The 15,325-nt window shown below is 44.1% G+C and overlaps 2 protein-coding genes across 4 annotated transcripts in view; one reads left to right on the forward strand and one right to left on the reverse strand.

Annotated features, from left to right (window-relative positions):
- LOC148027206 (uncharacterized) overlaps nt 1–15,325 on the reverse strand; it is a 79,208-nt gene that overhangs the window by 19,358 nt on the left and 44,525 nt on the right. The window contains exon 12 of one of the 3 annotated variants that reach the window (XM_087691745.1): nt 2,412–2,533. The exons of the other annotated variants lie outside the window; for them this stretch is intronic. Within the exon in view, the coding sequence (XP_087547871.1) occupies nt 2,427–2,533 (107 nt within the window). The 3' untranslated portion in view covers nt 2,412–2,426. Of the gene's footprint in view, nt 1–2,411; nt 2,534–15,325 lie in introns of those variants that run through there. 3 annotated transcript variants of the gene reach the window in all.
- On the forward strand, nt 6,001–7,281 carry LOC148027208 (uncharacterized). The gene has a single exon (XM_087690655.1). It carries the CDS (start codon nt 6,001–6,003, stop codon nt 7,066–7,068), a length of 1,068 nt encoding a protein of 355 aa, XP_087546781.1. The 3' UTR covers nt 7,069–7,281.

The raw sequence follows: 15,325 nt of genomic DNA on the forward strand, positions 1-15,325 counted from the left end.
AGATGGAGACTTGAGAGGCCCGAGGGTTGGGGTAAAGTTGAAAGAGCAAGAGTGAGAGAGAGGGGATGGGAGATGAGAATGGCAAATGCTTTGATAGGGTGCGAGATAGAGGGGATGGGAGATAAGATTTAAGAATGGCAAATGCTTCGATAGGGTGCAGGAAAGAGGAGATAGGAGGTGAGATTCGAGAACGACAAATCACACGTCCATTTAAGAATCGAGCGACGAGATCCAAGAGAGGAAGATGAGAATGGTAAGTCACAAGTGCTTGCTGAATTGGTGTGGAAGCATGGAGGAGAGGAGCACCCTTTGTAGATGAGAAAAGGGTCAAAGTTCAAGCAATCAAAGAGGGGTCAACGGTCAAAGAGAGGGCTGCCAGCTAGAAGGAATCCAAAGAGGGCTTGGGAGGGGAGTGCATGGCTGGAAAAGGGGGTGGGATAAGGTATCCAAGATTTCCCACCCCCCAAAAAGTGCCACGCAAGCACGCAGAGTAAAAGCGGGGAAGCAGAAAACGCGGGACGCGGGATCCAGGCGGCGCAAGCGACGTGGCTGAAACAGGCCCAAAATCTCGTACGGATACGTACCGTACGAACCAATCCATACCACCTACGAAGGCAACTATGCTTGAAGGTTAGAGAGAGAGAGAGAGAGTTGATTCTTTCAAGTTTCAACTTTCAAAATTCAAGAATAAAGAGAGATGGGGGTTGGGGCCCAGAGAAAAAGAGAGAATCGAGATAGATATTAAAGAGAAATTAGAATAGGGAGATAGATAGTTATGCATAAATCAAATATCATAATGAAAGAAAGTGAAACAAATTTAAAAGATAATGTATATCTCAATGGTAGCTTGTTGAATGTGGCGATAGATGAATGCACCCATTGTCTTCCTCCCCCTCTTCCAGTATCTATGGCCCGCAAAAAGTAAGTGCCGAGTGGATATGAGACGAGTATGTTGATGATGCCCTATTTCTTATGATCACTCCATTGTCGGTGAGAATGGAACAACCTTATTTTATCCATGCACCCAAAAGAGGATCAAGGGCTCTATCCATCCTCTCCTTCTCTTCATCAATCCTTTTCGTCCTCATATCATTGTATGTGACACCGGTCCATCCTTCACATGGACCCACATTGGTAATGGCTTTTACCATCTTCTTCCATTGCTCTTGCTTTAGGACATTGAATGCAAGATTGCACTCAATCACTGTGCATGCAAATTCAATGTCCACAAGTCATTGTCTTTCTCTAAGAAAGGCAACTAATCCACTCACATGACCATGAGCTTGAGAGAGGATTGTCTCTCCGGCACCGCATGAGCCTCTACTCTTTGTCTTTTACCAAAGCCAGATTTGGATGTGGACCCCCCACCACCAATAGTAGAGGCCTCTCCCACATCGGTTAAAGATACACCCCGATGCTTCCTCGTTAGTAGGCATAGGAGTTGGTGCCCATAAGCCACTTTCTCCTCCTCTTGTGGATCCCCCTCTCATCTTAGTTTGCATCAGTTACTGATCAGTTTTTGCAATCCATTTGCAATCAATTCAAGGTCACATTTGCAACAGTTTGTGATCAATTCTTAGATCAATGAATGATCAATTTATGATCAGTTTTCAATGGTTTACAGCTGGTTCCATGGACAGCAACATGTTCGTGAAATGACATTTTCAGCCATAGTTTATGCTCAGAATATGCTTTACTATGGTTGTGAAGTCAAAATGGTAGAGAAACATGAGTCATGGATGCATCCAATGGGTTTCTAGTAACAGTTTTGGACTATTTTTTAGATTTATGTCATGTTTATACTAGCTGGAAATTTTCAGCAAGATTTGGGGCATGTAGCATGGTTAGACAGTAGTGGCCAATGATGTGACTGTGATGCCTTATGGAGCTTCCAATGCAGTATGCTTTTGCTTTGGCACTATGTAGTCACTAGGACGTGAAATTTTGAGATGCTTTAATCTTGCTCATAACATTTGATAAAGTTGCTGATCAAATGTGCAAGGTGGTTTAGCACATGTGATGCACATGGTAGTTATCTCATGATAACACGCCAAGGACCCCGAGGATGCAGTGGGTATCAAAGGCAAAAGTTGTGGTGCCAGCTGGGTTTTGGTGGTCAGTTGGTGTAAATTTTGATCCTAGGACAAGTATTTGGCCAATGAGTGTCAGTCGTGACACTATGGACTAGCATTAATTAATTAATTGACACCAGTCTAAGGGTCAACAAAGGTTGGGGATTACTCTAGATTGCAAATGGCCTAGCCAATTTGATTATGGATAGACACATTTAATTTTGGGCAGGATCAGAAAGGCTAAAATTCATTTTCAAAATTATTTCATTCTAAAAATTAATTAAATGGCTGGATAATGCTGAAAATTGGGTTTAGAAGGCTACCACTTGGCACCTCTCCACCATAGAGCCCTCCCTAGTCCAACCACCCCACCAAGGGAAACCACCTTAGACACAGCCACGGAGAAATGCAGAGCATGCCGTCTACGTTCAACAGGTCCACACCATCACAAGAGGCACCATCTGCAAATACAGAGGATATTACACCATCACAGAGGAGCCCTATCTTGCGACTTCAACCTCTCTATGCTAGATAGACCCATGAGAGATATCCTCAAATGAGAGTGCTTTTTTAGCAATTCCACATTGTATCTAGCTTAGACATCATTTTGTACTCATCTATGTATTATTCACTATTTATTTTCCATTTAGACAGTCATAGCATTAGATATCAACTATTTTGGGACATGATAAATTTCCCTAAGTTTTCAAATGTGACATTTTGGTCTCACATGCCACTTTGGCCATTTGTAGGCGTTAATATAACTTCCTTTCTTCTTTCTTTCTCTCTCTTTGCAAAAGGCCAAAATGACCTATGAGACCATTTGTAACTCATGGTCTCATAAGTCATTTTGGCCTTTTGCAAGTGTTAATATATCATTTCATTCTCTCTCTCTCTCTCTCTCTCTCTCTCTCTCTCTCTCTCTCTCTCGTTGGTAATGGGTTGCTTATATTAATTACGAAAAAAAGTACAAGATAACAAGATTACAAAGTTCAGGATGGCTCTAGGCCATCATATGTAAACCAACTACAATGGATTCAGCAAACACAAAAGGAGAGTGTGCAAGAGGCACCCTACGACTCGATAGATACACAGGATGAAGAGTGTTGACGAGATTTTGCCACATGGGCCTGGGCCTTCACTACCAATGTCCCCAGCACACCATTCTCAAAGAAGTCTCCTAGCACTGCAAAAGGATTGGGCCTCTGAGGATCAGCCCAAGAGGAGGAAGGTCCATTTGCATGATTTGGTACTTACGATGCCACGGAGTGATCACTCAACTTGCAGCATCAAAAGCTAGCAAGGCTGGTGGGTCACAGGAAAACTATTGTTGTTGTGGCTCTTTGGGAGGCTGCAAATCCTTGGGAGTAATTGAAACCGAAGCAATCGGTGCATCTCAATGACGAGAATAAGTGTGGAGAGGATATGGGGATGAAGAAGGGCTAGCAGGTACTACAAGCACAGAAATCTCCTTGACTTTTCCTTTAGTGCAACGAGCTTATGTCCATCCCTCTGTCTCCAGGTCAAAAGGAGGAGCTTGTTGTCTCTATTTAGACTGGCTAGACTCAATAATCTATTGTTCAGCAAGGCAAAGGGGTACGTTTTGGCCTTTATCCACAGACTAGTCCACCAAGGTAGTCTTTCTATGTGGACATTTTGCCAAGAAAGGACCCTATTGACCACAAGAGAAACCATGTCGAGCAAAACTACCCCACTTAAGACAAAACCAAAGAGGCCGCATACCATTGCAATTGAGATGCAACCAATTGGGCCTCTTTCGGGCTATATTCCATAGCATACACAGCCTATTTTTGTTGGCTGCCTTCAAACTAGGGGCACCAACACATGACCCACTACAGCCATAGCATCCTTCAAGAGGGCCCAATAAACAAATAGGCAACGCTTGACTTCCACCCATACCGGACATGCTTCCTTGATCAAACATTGGAAATCTGCTATTAGACGCCAAAAGACCATGTGCACCAACTGTTTATCAAAAAAGAAGGGCTCCTAATGGAGAAGAAAGTTTTGTGCCAAGGGGGGAGCAAAGCACAACCTCGTAGAAACCATGCAGACCAGCAAAATCCTACAAAAGAGAGTTAGAAAACAACTGTTCCCAATTTGGCTCTTGCAAATCCTACAAGGGAGAGGCCCACTGAGCATACGAGCGAAGTACAGAATCGCTCAGATCGGGTGCCTCAAGGGCAGCAGAGAATTCTTCATGTTTGCTGCATTTGATAGAAGGCTGAACATCACGGGGCGACAAAGCCATCTCCTCAGTGAAGGGGATCGTAGCTTCTTCCGCTACTTCATCTTCGGCATCCATGGCTGCATCTCTGGTCAAAGGGAGAGGCCCACTAAGCATATGAGCGAAGCAGAGAATCACTCGGATCAGGTACCTCAAGGGCAGCAGAGAAATCTTCATGTTTGCTGCATTTGGTAGAAGGCTGAACATCACGGGGTGACAAAGCCATCTTCTCAATGAAGGGGATCATATCTTCTTCCACTGCTTCGTCTTCGACATCCATGGCTGCATCTCCAGCCATGGGTGGAGAGTCAGCACAGTCCATGAACAGGCATCAGCCCTGAACAGAAAAGGCACAGTAGGGCCCTCCAAAAAGGCAAGGCCGCAGGGCACAGCAGAGTTTGAAGGCGCAGTAATAGAGAATGCATATGACCCACAGGGTAGAGAGCACACAGAACAGCAGTGTGCTCAGCAGCCGAAGTCAAGGGCAACAGAACAGGGCTGGGCGGCTGCAGGGGGCAGCACACAGGCCCACAGGTAGGCACAGGAGCTGAAGGTGAGCAGGTTGCAAAGGTCCCAGGGCAGTGCACAGGTCTGCCAGCACAGCAGAGGCAGCACACAGGGGCTGACGGCAGTCACACATGTCTAGGGGGCAGCAAGATCATCAGACGTCCAGGCGGCAGCAGGTTTCCAGCACGCACACATGCACAAACAATCTCTCTCTCTCTCTCTCTCTCTCTCTCTCTCTCTCTCTCAGTCCACTTATCAACAGTCTTCAGTTATGAGCATAACAGACCTGTGACTTCCACTAGCAGCTCTCTCTCTCTCTCTCTCTCTCTCTCTCTCTCTCTCTCTCTCTCGGGATGCTGGGATGCTGTGACGGGATGCTGTGACGCCTGACAGGATGCTGTGACGTGGCGCCTCTCGTGACGTGACGCTGTGGCGGGATGCTATGACGTGACGTGACATGGCGGGAGCTCTCTGACGGAAGAACATGCTGGGATGCTGTGATGCCTGACGGGATGCTGTGACGTGACGCCTGACAGAGGACGCCTCTCTGACGCCTGACGAATGACGGACTCCCTCTCTCTGACGAATGATGCAAGAATGTACCTGGCGTGAGGCAGACCTGTCGTTAGCAATATAGTGTTGCAGAGATGTACTGAATGCATTGACACGGGCGTACTGTATGCAGTAATGTACTGACAGCAAGGTGCTGACACAGACCCAGATGCCAATGTACTGAGGTTGCACACGTAATTAGATTGATATGACACGAATGTACTCAGAATGACATGAATGCAGACCTAGGTGAATGTACTGTTGCACTGGCTTGTGGACCAGGCAATGATGCATTGACTTTTATTTTGCTCATATCCTGGAGTATGCAATCATACACTGACTGGGGCTACAATCTGTATTTCTGCAGTGACATTAAACAGTGTGAAAGCATTTGGGCTCGTAAAAGATTACTGGGCTTACAAAACTTTAGTGAGGGGTTCGGGAATTTCTGCAGTGACTGTAAACAGTGTGAAAGCATTTGGGCTCGTAAAAGATTACTGGGCTTACAAAACTTTAGTGAGGGGTTCGGGAAACCCTAGAAATTCGCAGGAATCACAGAAATTGCTCTGATTTGACAGTACAAAATACAAGTTGAGTGGCTTTACACACAGTGTGTGAGAGATGGATAATGTAGACAAATGCAAGCATCAAACCGTGGAAAATGAATATCTGGGAGACGAATCTGATCAAGAACTAACACAACCGTCCATGGAAGCAATGTTCAACACCCCTTCTAAGAACACACGGTACAAGACGTATGGCCGTAGGGTACGTGATTGGACCGTCTCCCCAACATCTGACAGGCATGGAAAGACCTCACGCACTATGAATGAAAAGAAATACGAAGAAATTCACCTCATGATTCGCTCTGAACTACGAACTATGAGACAAGAATTGGAGAAAGAAATACAAGAGCAGATCAAAGCCGAACTGATGGTAAATCAGAGGGCAGAAATGCAAGACATGCACATAAAGAGTAAGAATGACTTACAAGCACAAATACTGTCCGAGATGCACACACTGAAAACTGAAATGCTGAATGTTGTAGATGCCTACAAATCTGAAATCTTAGAACTGAGGGAAGAACTGAATACATTTAAGAAAAAAGAAATGAACATGCAAGAAGCATTACAAAAAGAGAAAGAGGCTTTGAAGGCATGTGAAAGGGAGGTTCACTCATGGGCAGAAGTGGCAAAGACAACACAGAAGCAAATAGAAAAAGCCAGCCCATTGATTGAGGTAGTAAAAAAGAATAAGGGAACATCAATGAACAAAACTGAAGTAATGAATGCTACCTTGGAAGAAGAGGCTAGGAGACGGGCTAGGGTTTTACATGTACGGGTAGTAGGATGGGAGGAGAAGAGCAGCCCACAGGAAGATGCTAAGACACTTGCTGACAAAATTGGGGCTTCTAACGTACCTATCGTCAGTGCTTGGAGAGTGGGGAAAGAGGACTCTAAGTCCAAGGCTCTAATTCTTCGCTTTGGAGACAGAGAGAAAAAAAAGGCCTTCCTCTCCAAGAGGAGAGCCCTCAAGGGTGAGAAGATTTATTTGGATGAGGACCTTACCCCAACACAAATAGCGCATCGCAGAGAACACATGGCCAAGGTATTGGAGGCTCGCAAAGAGAGAAAGTGGGCTGTTTATAGAGATGGACGAGTCATCATCACTGACAAAAGGACTTCATGACGGTATGAGGCCTATGAGACACTTCGGATGTCAATATGGAATTGTAATGGAGCCCTACGCTTGGATGCTAGTTACTTTGAAGATAGCTTCCGAAACATAGATATAGCAATGTACACAGAAACACACCAATGTAAAGGCAGCCGACTACCAGACGTGCGGGGATACAGGTGGGAAAGTGCATTTCGTCCAGCAACTAGAAAACCAGGAAGCACTAGGGGTTCTGGAGGTGTGGCCATACTATACCGGGAAGACCTCAAAGGGATAGTGCAAGTAATGAAAAGAGATGATGATGCACGATATTTATGGATTAGGATACATATAGGAAGACCACAGGATATATTCATCGCAATATGCTACTTTCCTCCTGCAAATTCTACCTATGCCACACGAGATGGATCACCCTTTGATGTACTTTATGAGGATATCATGAGATATGCTAGCATTGGGGAGATATTATTACTAGGAGATTTCAATGCACGCACCGGAGATAGACAGAGTGACTTTTATATGCATGATAATGCCATGTTCAAAGAGATCAACATAAATAGGCCTACATAGGAGAGTTCAGGATAAAGGAGTACCTATGGAACACACCTATTGACTTTGGGAAGTGCACATAGACTAGCCATCTTTAATGGTGTGCCACAATGGCCAGGATCTGACAATTTGACATGTTGGAATCATAAAGGAGGAGCAAGTACTGTGGACTACTTGATAGGCTCACCAGAATTGATACTAGACATCCAAAACTTTAAGATATCTAAGAGACCAATTGGCATAGCAGCAGATCATGCTATTTTGACACTCATGCTCTCTTGTGTACATATGAAACATGAAACACCATGCCTCCCTAAACATCCCAAGTACTACTTTACAGAAGACACCTCACACGTCTACAGTGGTTCTCTGCAGACCAGTTTACATACATTGGACTTGAGTAGATTGTTGGAAGAATGTACAAGGGATTTAGCAGAGGCCATACATGGATCAGCCATGTATGCATTCCCACACACCTTGCCCCAATGTAGATCCACACGATCTACTACTCCCCAAAATAGCTGGTATGATGATGAGTGTAGAGTCACACGAGCTTGCCTACAGGGGGAAGTGGAGCTAGGCACTCAAACATATCGCCAAGCAAAGGCGTTCTTCAAATGCCTTGTGCAAAAGAAGAAATGAGACTACTTAGCAAAAGCAGAAGCAGAGATATATCAACTATTTTTGGGGCGGGATAGCAAAAGCGCATGGAAGAAGTTCCATGAAAGACAGGCCCCCATACAGATTACATCACCAGATGCGTGGCTTGACTATGGGAGACAGCTCTATAACCTGCGAGGACAGCCACCTATGCAGCCCCCACAAGCTTGTAGGCCAACACAATGGTCATTCTTCACATGGAAAATGGTTAGGGATGCAATTTATAGATTACAAAATGGGAGGGCACAGGATGAAGATGGACTAGTAGCAGAACATTTCTCACATGCTTGTGACATATTAGCACCCATATTAGCACATATGTTCAATAGAGCAGTATGTGAACGTTTCCCTATGAGTTGGTCAGACAATACTATAGTCCCGCTACTTAAAAATGGTGATCCCCTGATTCCTAGCAACTACACAACTATTATGATCGGTCATACTTTGGCCAAGTATATGGACCTATATTGGAGCATGAACTCAAAGAATGGGCTGAAATGCAAGGCAAGAGAGCACAAGGACAGGCAAGTTTCAGACGAGGATATACCACGCTGGACCGTATTCTCACACTTAGAGCCATTATTGAGGAGGGTCGAACCCGAGACAAGAGGATTTATTATTGCTTTGTAGACTTTCGCAAAGCTTTTGATACAGTGCCTCGTACATGCATCATGCAGAGATTGCAAAACATTGGAGTACCAGAGGGTATACGATGGGGTGTCTATGCATTATATGAGGCAGTGACAAGTCATGTACGAGCACCTCGGGAGCTATCAAAGAGGATTGACAGTACCATAGGAGTGAAACAAGGATGCCCACTTTCACCCACATTGTTTTATCTATACATAGATGAAGTGTCTGATTACATAGACCGAGGAGGAGGAGTTGGAACCAGCCTGGCAGGGATGCTGATACCGATATTACTTTATGCAGATGATATTGTTCTCATTTCAGATTCACCGGAGGGATTGCAGTGCCATCTAGATGCTTTGCACATCTTCTGTAGAGATAAAGACATCACAGTGAACCTTGGGAAGACCAAAACCATGGTTTTCAATACCTCAGCAGCATGGGTGACTAGATCTATGTATCAGTTCACATTTGGGGGAGACATACTGAAGCATGTGAGGGAATATGTCTATTTGGGAGTCACCTTCTCTGGCCCACGTTTTTCGTTGAGAGGGGCATCAGAGGCACGTTTGGCACGTGGATATGCAGCACTAGGGGCACTCGAGAGTCAATGTGCTCACATACAGTTCCAAGAGCCCCGCACCAAACTATGGTTGTTTGACACCCTAGTCACACTAGTCACACCTACATTACTATATGGAGCAGAGGTATGGGGTTGCAGCTTGTACCATAGGCGTCTTAGCCCACTCACTGATCAGATTGGAATAGAGAGGGATTATTATGATGGTTGTAATAGCGTGGAGAGGCCATTGATCATGATGATAGCACGCATGATTAGGAGTAAGCCCTCCACTCCACATCCCATTGTCAGAGCAGAGCTAGGGGCAACACCTATAGTTACGGAGGCACTCTTCAGGGCAATGACCTTTTGGCATAGACTATGGAAACTTCCACGCCATAGATACTCTAGATTGGCACTAACCTCATCTAGACAAATAGCAGCTGGAGGCGAGAAGAACTGTTGGTTTTCATAGATGACTATTTGGATGAGCCTACATGGTTTGGATATTGACTGTCTTCCACCTTTGGATCATAGCCTTGACTGCCCTACACTTTCTCTCAGCCGATCAGAGTTGAAACAGGTGATCACAGCTGATATCCTAAGGATTGAGACAGCAAGGACATGGATCCATCCACCACTCCCTCTAGGATCAAGGATGGAGTTCTACATGAGTCATTTCTTATGTCTCTCTGATGATGGCTTCACTATTCGGCCAGCATATATGGACACTCATCTCTCCCATAGCGTACGGGTTGCTATCGGACAAATTCACACCTCCTCACCTAGACTTCAAATGGAGACGGGCAAATGGACAAATACCCTAGCAGAGAATAGGACTTGCCAGCTCTATGGTCGAGAGCCTGAGACGGAGGAGCACTACATATGCACATGCACAGTATACTATGACATACGAGGACGGTACCATTGCCTCTTTCGTGATGGATTTGGACCCCTTCGTCGCATCATGGAGTACGAGGACCAGAGATGCCTAGGTGTTTTCCTCCTTGAGCTTGAGAGGCGCCGAACTGCACTACTACGAGACAGGAGGCCAACTCACCCAAAGGGACACACACAAAGAGCAGTGACAGACTTCTTCTACAGAGCCGACCCTACTAATACTACCAACCTAGCAGAGATAGAGCCACCCCGCCAAACACCTTATAGGCCACACCGTGGTGTCACATTGGATAGAGCCACTTCCCTTCGTCGAGCACGACGACCCCGTTTAACCAGGACCACGTCCGAGGAGGCCACACCACAATCGGATTAGAGCCGTTATCACGAGACACCGTAGGCTCACCACCAGGCATATCAGTGAAGCAGCTAGGGACCGCATCATAGCTGAAATCATGTGCAGATCTTGAGATCACCTACAGCCCATAGTCCCCACCACACTTTTGTACATGGTTCTATCAGATCTGGTTCTCCTTTCCTTTCCTTTTCTTTTCTATTGATGGAATAACACTACACATGGTTCAACCCTATTATAGTCCCATTATATAGTTATTTTCAGTATTGTTTCATAGGCCACCCACTTATTTGTAATGTTATCTTTACCTTACTAATGAGATGACATTAGACATGGATGTACTCTGGATTTTGTCTCATAGGCCACATTGGCCTTATGTAGACGTTAGTATATCTTTCTTTCTTTCTTTTTTTCTTCTCTCTCTTTGTGGCCCTTGATGATGTCATCTTTAAACCTTAAAGTCCTGAGACCAAGTTCCTTCTACCTAGCCAATAATCCTCAAATTCTAAGAATGTTGGAAAATCAATTTTGGATTTTGTCCAATATTCAACCTTGTTAGGTAATGAAAAATGAATGCTTGATTGGATTCTCAGCAGAGCTACAAAATCAAATCATACCAACTTAGCCTCACACCCAAGTTTATGCATCATTCATAGTTAGGACTTTGTCTAGTCACCACCGCAAACCATGATCTTATACAAGTAAGAAAGCTTCAAGCAATGCCCATATCTTAAAGATGGCGCACAAGCAAAAGGGTTGAAAAGAGCAAAGTTGCTGATTCTACTACGGATTTTTGCTGTTCGGGGAAGGAGGAAAGCTGCATTTTGAGCCTTTAATTGCAGATTTTACCTTTTCATCGCCTTGGGCAGGTGAAGAAGGTGCGGGACAAGCGGAGAAGAGCCCTAGCAGGCTGTGTTCTACAATCAGAGGGGGTTGCTTTTGTGTTTTTGCATGCATAGCAGGTGACAATGTCTTCTGAGCCCAATCAACAGTTTCAGGCAATCATGGATTGAAAGATGCCCGTCCTACCAGCTCTTCCTACAAATCAGAAGTTGGATGGTGAGAACTACCGCGTCTGACGGGTTATGATGCTCGCCATCCTAGAGTCTTATAATTTGGCAGAGCTTGTCACGGAGGCTATTGACCATCCATAGCGGGATGAATCCAAACTAATTGCAGATGATAAGGCATTGTTGGCACAAGCTCACGCGCATAGGGACAAACTGAATGCCCACATCTGCTCTTTTCTCTTTCTTTCATGTACTAAAGCCATGATTGTCCATATTGAGCACTTGACAGTGGCTATGAACATATGGTTGGAGCTCGATCAGATGTACAACCGAATGACCGTTATGAAACGAGTATCTTTGGAGGTGCAACTTCAAATGGTTCAAAATGTAGGGAAGGTGATTACATCTGAAGACATAGCGATAACTCTTCTATCACAGTTACCGCCTAGGTTTGGTGCTTTTTACTCCGCCTTGATTGCTTCAAGATGAGGGTCGACTCTTCGGTGGAAGGAGTTGGTTCCTATGGTTTTGGACCAAGGGGAATAATTTAAAGGGCAAAATGCTGTCAAGACAAAGGCATTGACAGCTCAGTCCTCTCAAAAGAAGGAAAAGGACAACAACAACAAGAAGCACAACAAACCAAAGAAGGACAAAGAGAAGGAATCTACTAGTCACAACTGTGGCAAGACAGGTCACTGAAGAAGGATTGCCCCAATAAGGACAAGAAGGACACCAAGAAGGAGAAGGCTTCAAAAGATTCCAAAGCGGTGGTTGCTCCCTCATCAGTTACTTTCCTCCATTTGGAGGCGGTTCAAGCATTGACCCTAAAGGCTTCTGATGTTGTGTTGACATCCCCATACCCTTGCGACTGGATTGTTGACAATGGTACCACTCAGCACATGACCCCTTCTTTTGCAGGTGTTGCCCATTTGTGGCCTTCATATGGGCAAATTCTCATAGGAGATAGCTCTTCTAATTTTATACAGGGTAGAGGAAACATACAGTTGATTCCATATGGATGAGGTGGTACTCATACTTCCAAGGTGCTTTATGTGCCACACTTAGGTTACCATGTGCTTTCCATACGCAAGATTTATGCCCTTGGCTTGTTGGTTGAGTTTGATGCAATTTCTTTTAGGATTCTTAATCATGGATCGAGAAAGGTGCTTTCTACTGGTTATGAGGAGAATGAAGTCTACAAGTTGAGTTCTCCTTCTGCCTTGACTTCTCTTCTTCTTACTTCACAAACACAGTCCAAGCTTTGGCATACTCGGTTTGGCCACCTGAATTATGACTACCTACGAAAGGCATCTAGGTGACAGCTTGTCCAAGTTTTGCAGAATATAGTGGTGAGCCAGTAGCCTTGTGTATCCTGCATTCGTGGAAAACAGCATCGAGATGCCATTCCCAGCCCAGCTTTGAGGCAGCCTTCAACAACCTTGGAGCTTGTTTCTACAAATCTTTGTGGACCTATGCAAACGACGTCCCCTTAAGGGGAGTTTGTATTTCATGCTCATAGTTGACGATTTTAGCAAGATAACATAGACGTACTTCTTGAAGCTAAAGTTGGAGGTCTTCTCTAACTTCAATGATTGGTTGCTTTTTTAAGAGAACCGATCATGCAAGAAGCTGAAGACATTGCGGTCACACAAGGGAGGAGAATTTATCTCCAACTGTAAACGCCCCGAACAACGTAGTATGCTTAACAATTATGATATTCGCTTGTTTTCGAGATTTAATATAAAAGAGAATGAACACTTACAGCTGAAAATGAAAATTACTCACAAAATTATAGCCATAAAAATGTAAAAGTAATGGAGACAAGATTGAGGGTTGAAGATGGGCAAACACACCCCCCCCCCTCCCCCCCGAAGGAATGTATTTCTGCTCAACCCAAGTCCCTTAGGGAAGAGCTCAGTTACAATCAACCTGAGAGTGAGGAGAAGTAATTCTCACTCTCACAAGATCGTGCAAAGATATACAAACACACATGCATTATCTATTATGCAATGATAAGAACTAATTTCTTTACAGTATGAGAGAAGAAAGAGGGGAAATCAGCCTTTCTTCATCGTTGATTAGCAGTACATAGATAGGCCTTGCTTCTTGTTGCTAAAATGGAAGAAAGAGCTCGAGAAGGAGGTGCTGTAATGAATTTACAGGCTTGCTATCCTGTAAAACAGCAGTGATAGAAGAGGCAATATGGAGGAATTTGATAATGGAGAAGTGGGGGATGATGATGGGGATGGATGGGGCCAGTTTCTGGCTATCTGTGGGTGTTGTACATGAGTTTACAGCAAAGAAAAATGATGCTGAATGAAGAAAAACGAGCTCTTATTTATAGAAGAGGGAAGAGCTAGTACAAAAGGGGAAAGTGGAGTAGCACAAGACAAGTGTCCAGCCACATGTCATGAGATGTGACAAGTGGTGGGACACTTGAAAACTTGTGTAACAAGTGTCTTGACACTTGTCTCTTCTCTATGGCCTTCCTTTTTGGGCTGAATACTGTCAAGAATAAAAACAACCAAATTTAGTAAGCACAGTCTGAATATAGAATTTACTATTTTTAGAATGACATCCCTATTTTTTAAGACTAGCATTTTTAGGCTAATTCGAGGCTCCTAAAATTTAGGGACCCCCCCAATATGGGTGTCATATGAAAGCTTTTTCCGTGTACATCGCAAAAACGGTATCAGAATCTTCATGTGACTTTCCTATGTAAAGAAATGTGCATTTCAAGCTTTCAGCCCACACATGCACATTGTACAAGCATTTCATGATCATGCCATCTTGTTGATTGTAACTGTTTGTTCTGGCGGATCTAGCCCACACTTCAAGGCATCAATCATTTCTATGTGCGAGTCTAACATTGATATGCGTGAGTTCTGGTCACAGGCGCCCAATCGGGCCATATAGATGGAAGTGTGAACTATCTTTTCTCTAACCCACCGCGTGGGTCCACCATAACCTGTGACCACTCATCAGTGGCCAGCTCTAATGCACTTTTCTTTATATCTAATTAGCGCAAAGGAAATAAATTTAATAAATCATTATATAGACAAATTAATGAAAAATGATACAAATTCTATTTCTATAGAGTTGTGACAGCCCTCTGGCTTTTATTCAGCTGTCCTCAGCTGAAAAGCTTCTTGATATGGTTGAAAAATGTTTGGGTAATTCTTCATGAATTTTTCATCTACCCACTGTGCATCTGTTGTGGGTAGATTCTTGAATTTTAGTAAGAATTTTCGTGTCACAAGGCCACTTCTCGTGGTTCGATCCTTGTGAAACAAAATCTGTTCAGGTTCCAAGAGTTGCTCTGTTTCTTCAACTTCTAGGGGATCTTCAGTAATGGGTTCCTTTGGTTCTGGTCCTATGTAAGGTTTTAGCAAACTTACATGAAAAGCATTGTGTATTTTCCAATGAGCAGGAAGCTCAAGTCGATAAGAAACTTCATTTATTTTCTCAATCACTTTGAAGGGTCCAAAGTATCTACTGGAGAGCTTTGGAAAAGATGAATTTTGACCGGAACCTTGTTTGAGCTTGCTTTTATCAAACTTTAGCAAGACATATTGACCTTTTTCAAAAGCCAAAGGTCTTCTTCGTTTA

The sequence above is a fragment of the Lygodium microphyllum genome, chromosome 13 (assembly GCF_053477565.2).
Source record: "Lygodium microphyllum isolate KBCC chromosome 13, Lygodium_microphyllum_v1.1.10, whole genome shotgun sequence".
Classification (NCBI taxonomy): domain Eukaryota; kingdom Viridiplantae; phylum Streptophyta; class Polypodiopsida; order Schizaeales; family Lygodiaceae; genus Lygodium; species Lygodium microphyllum.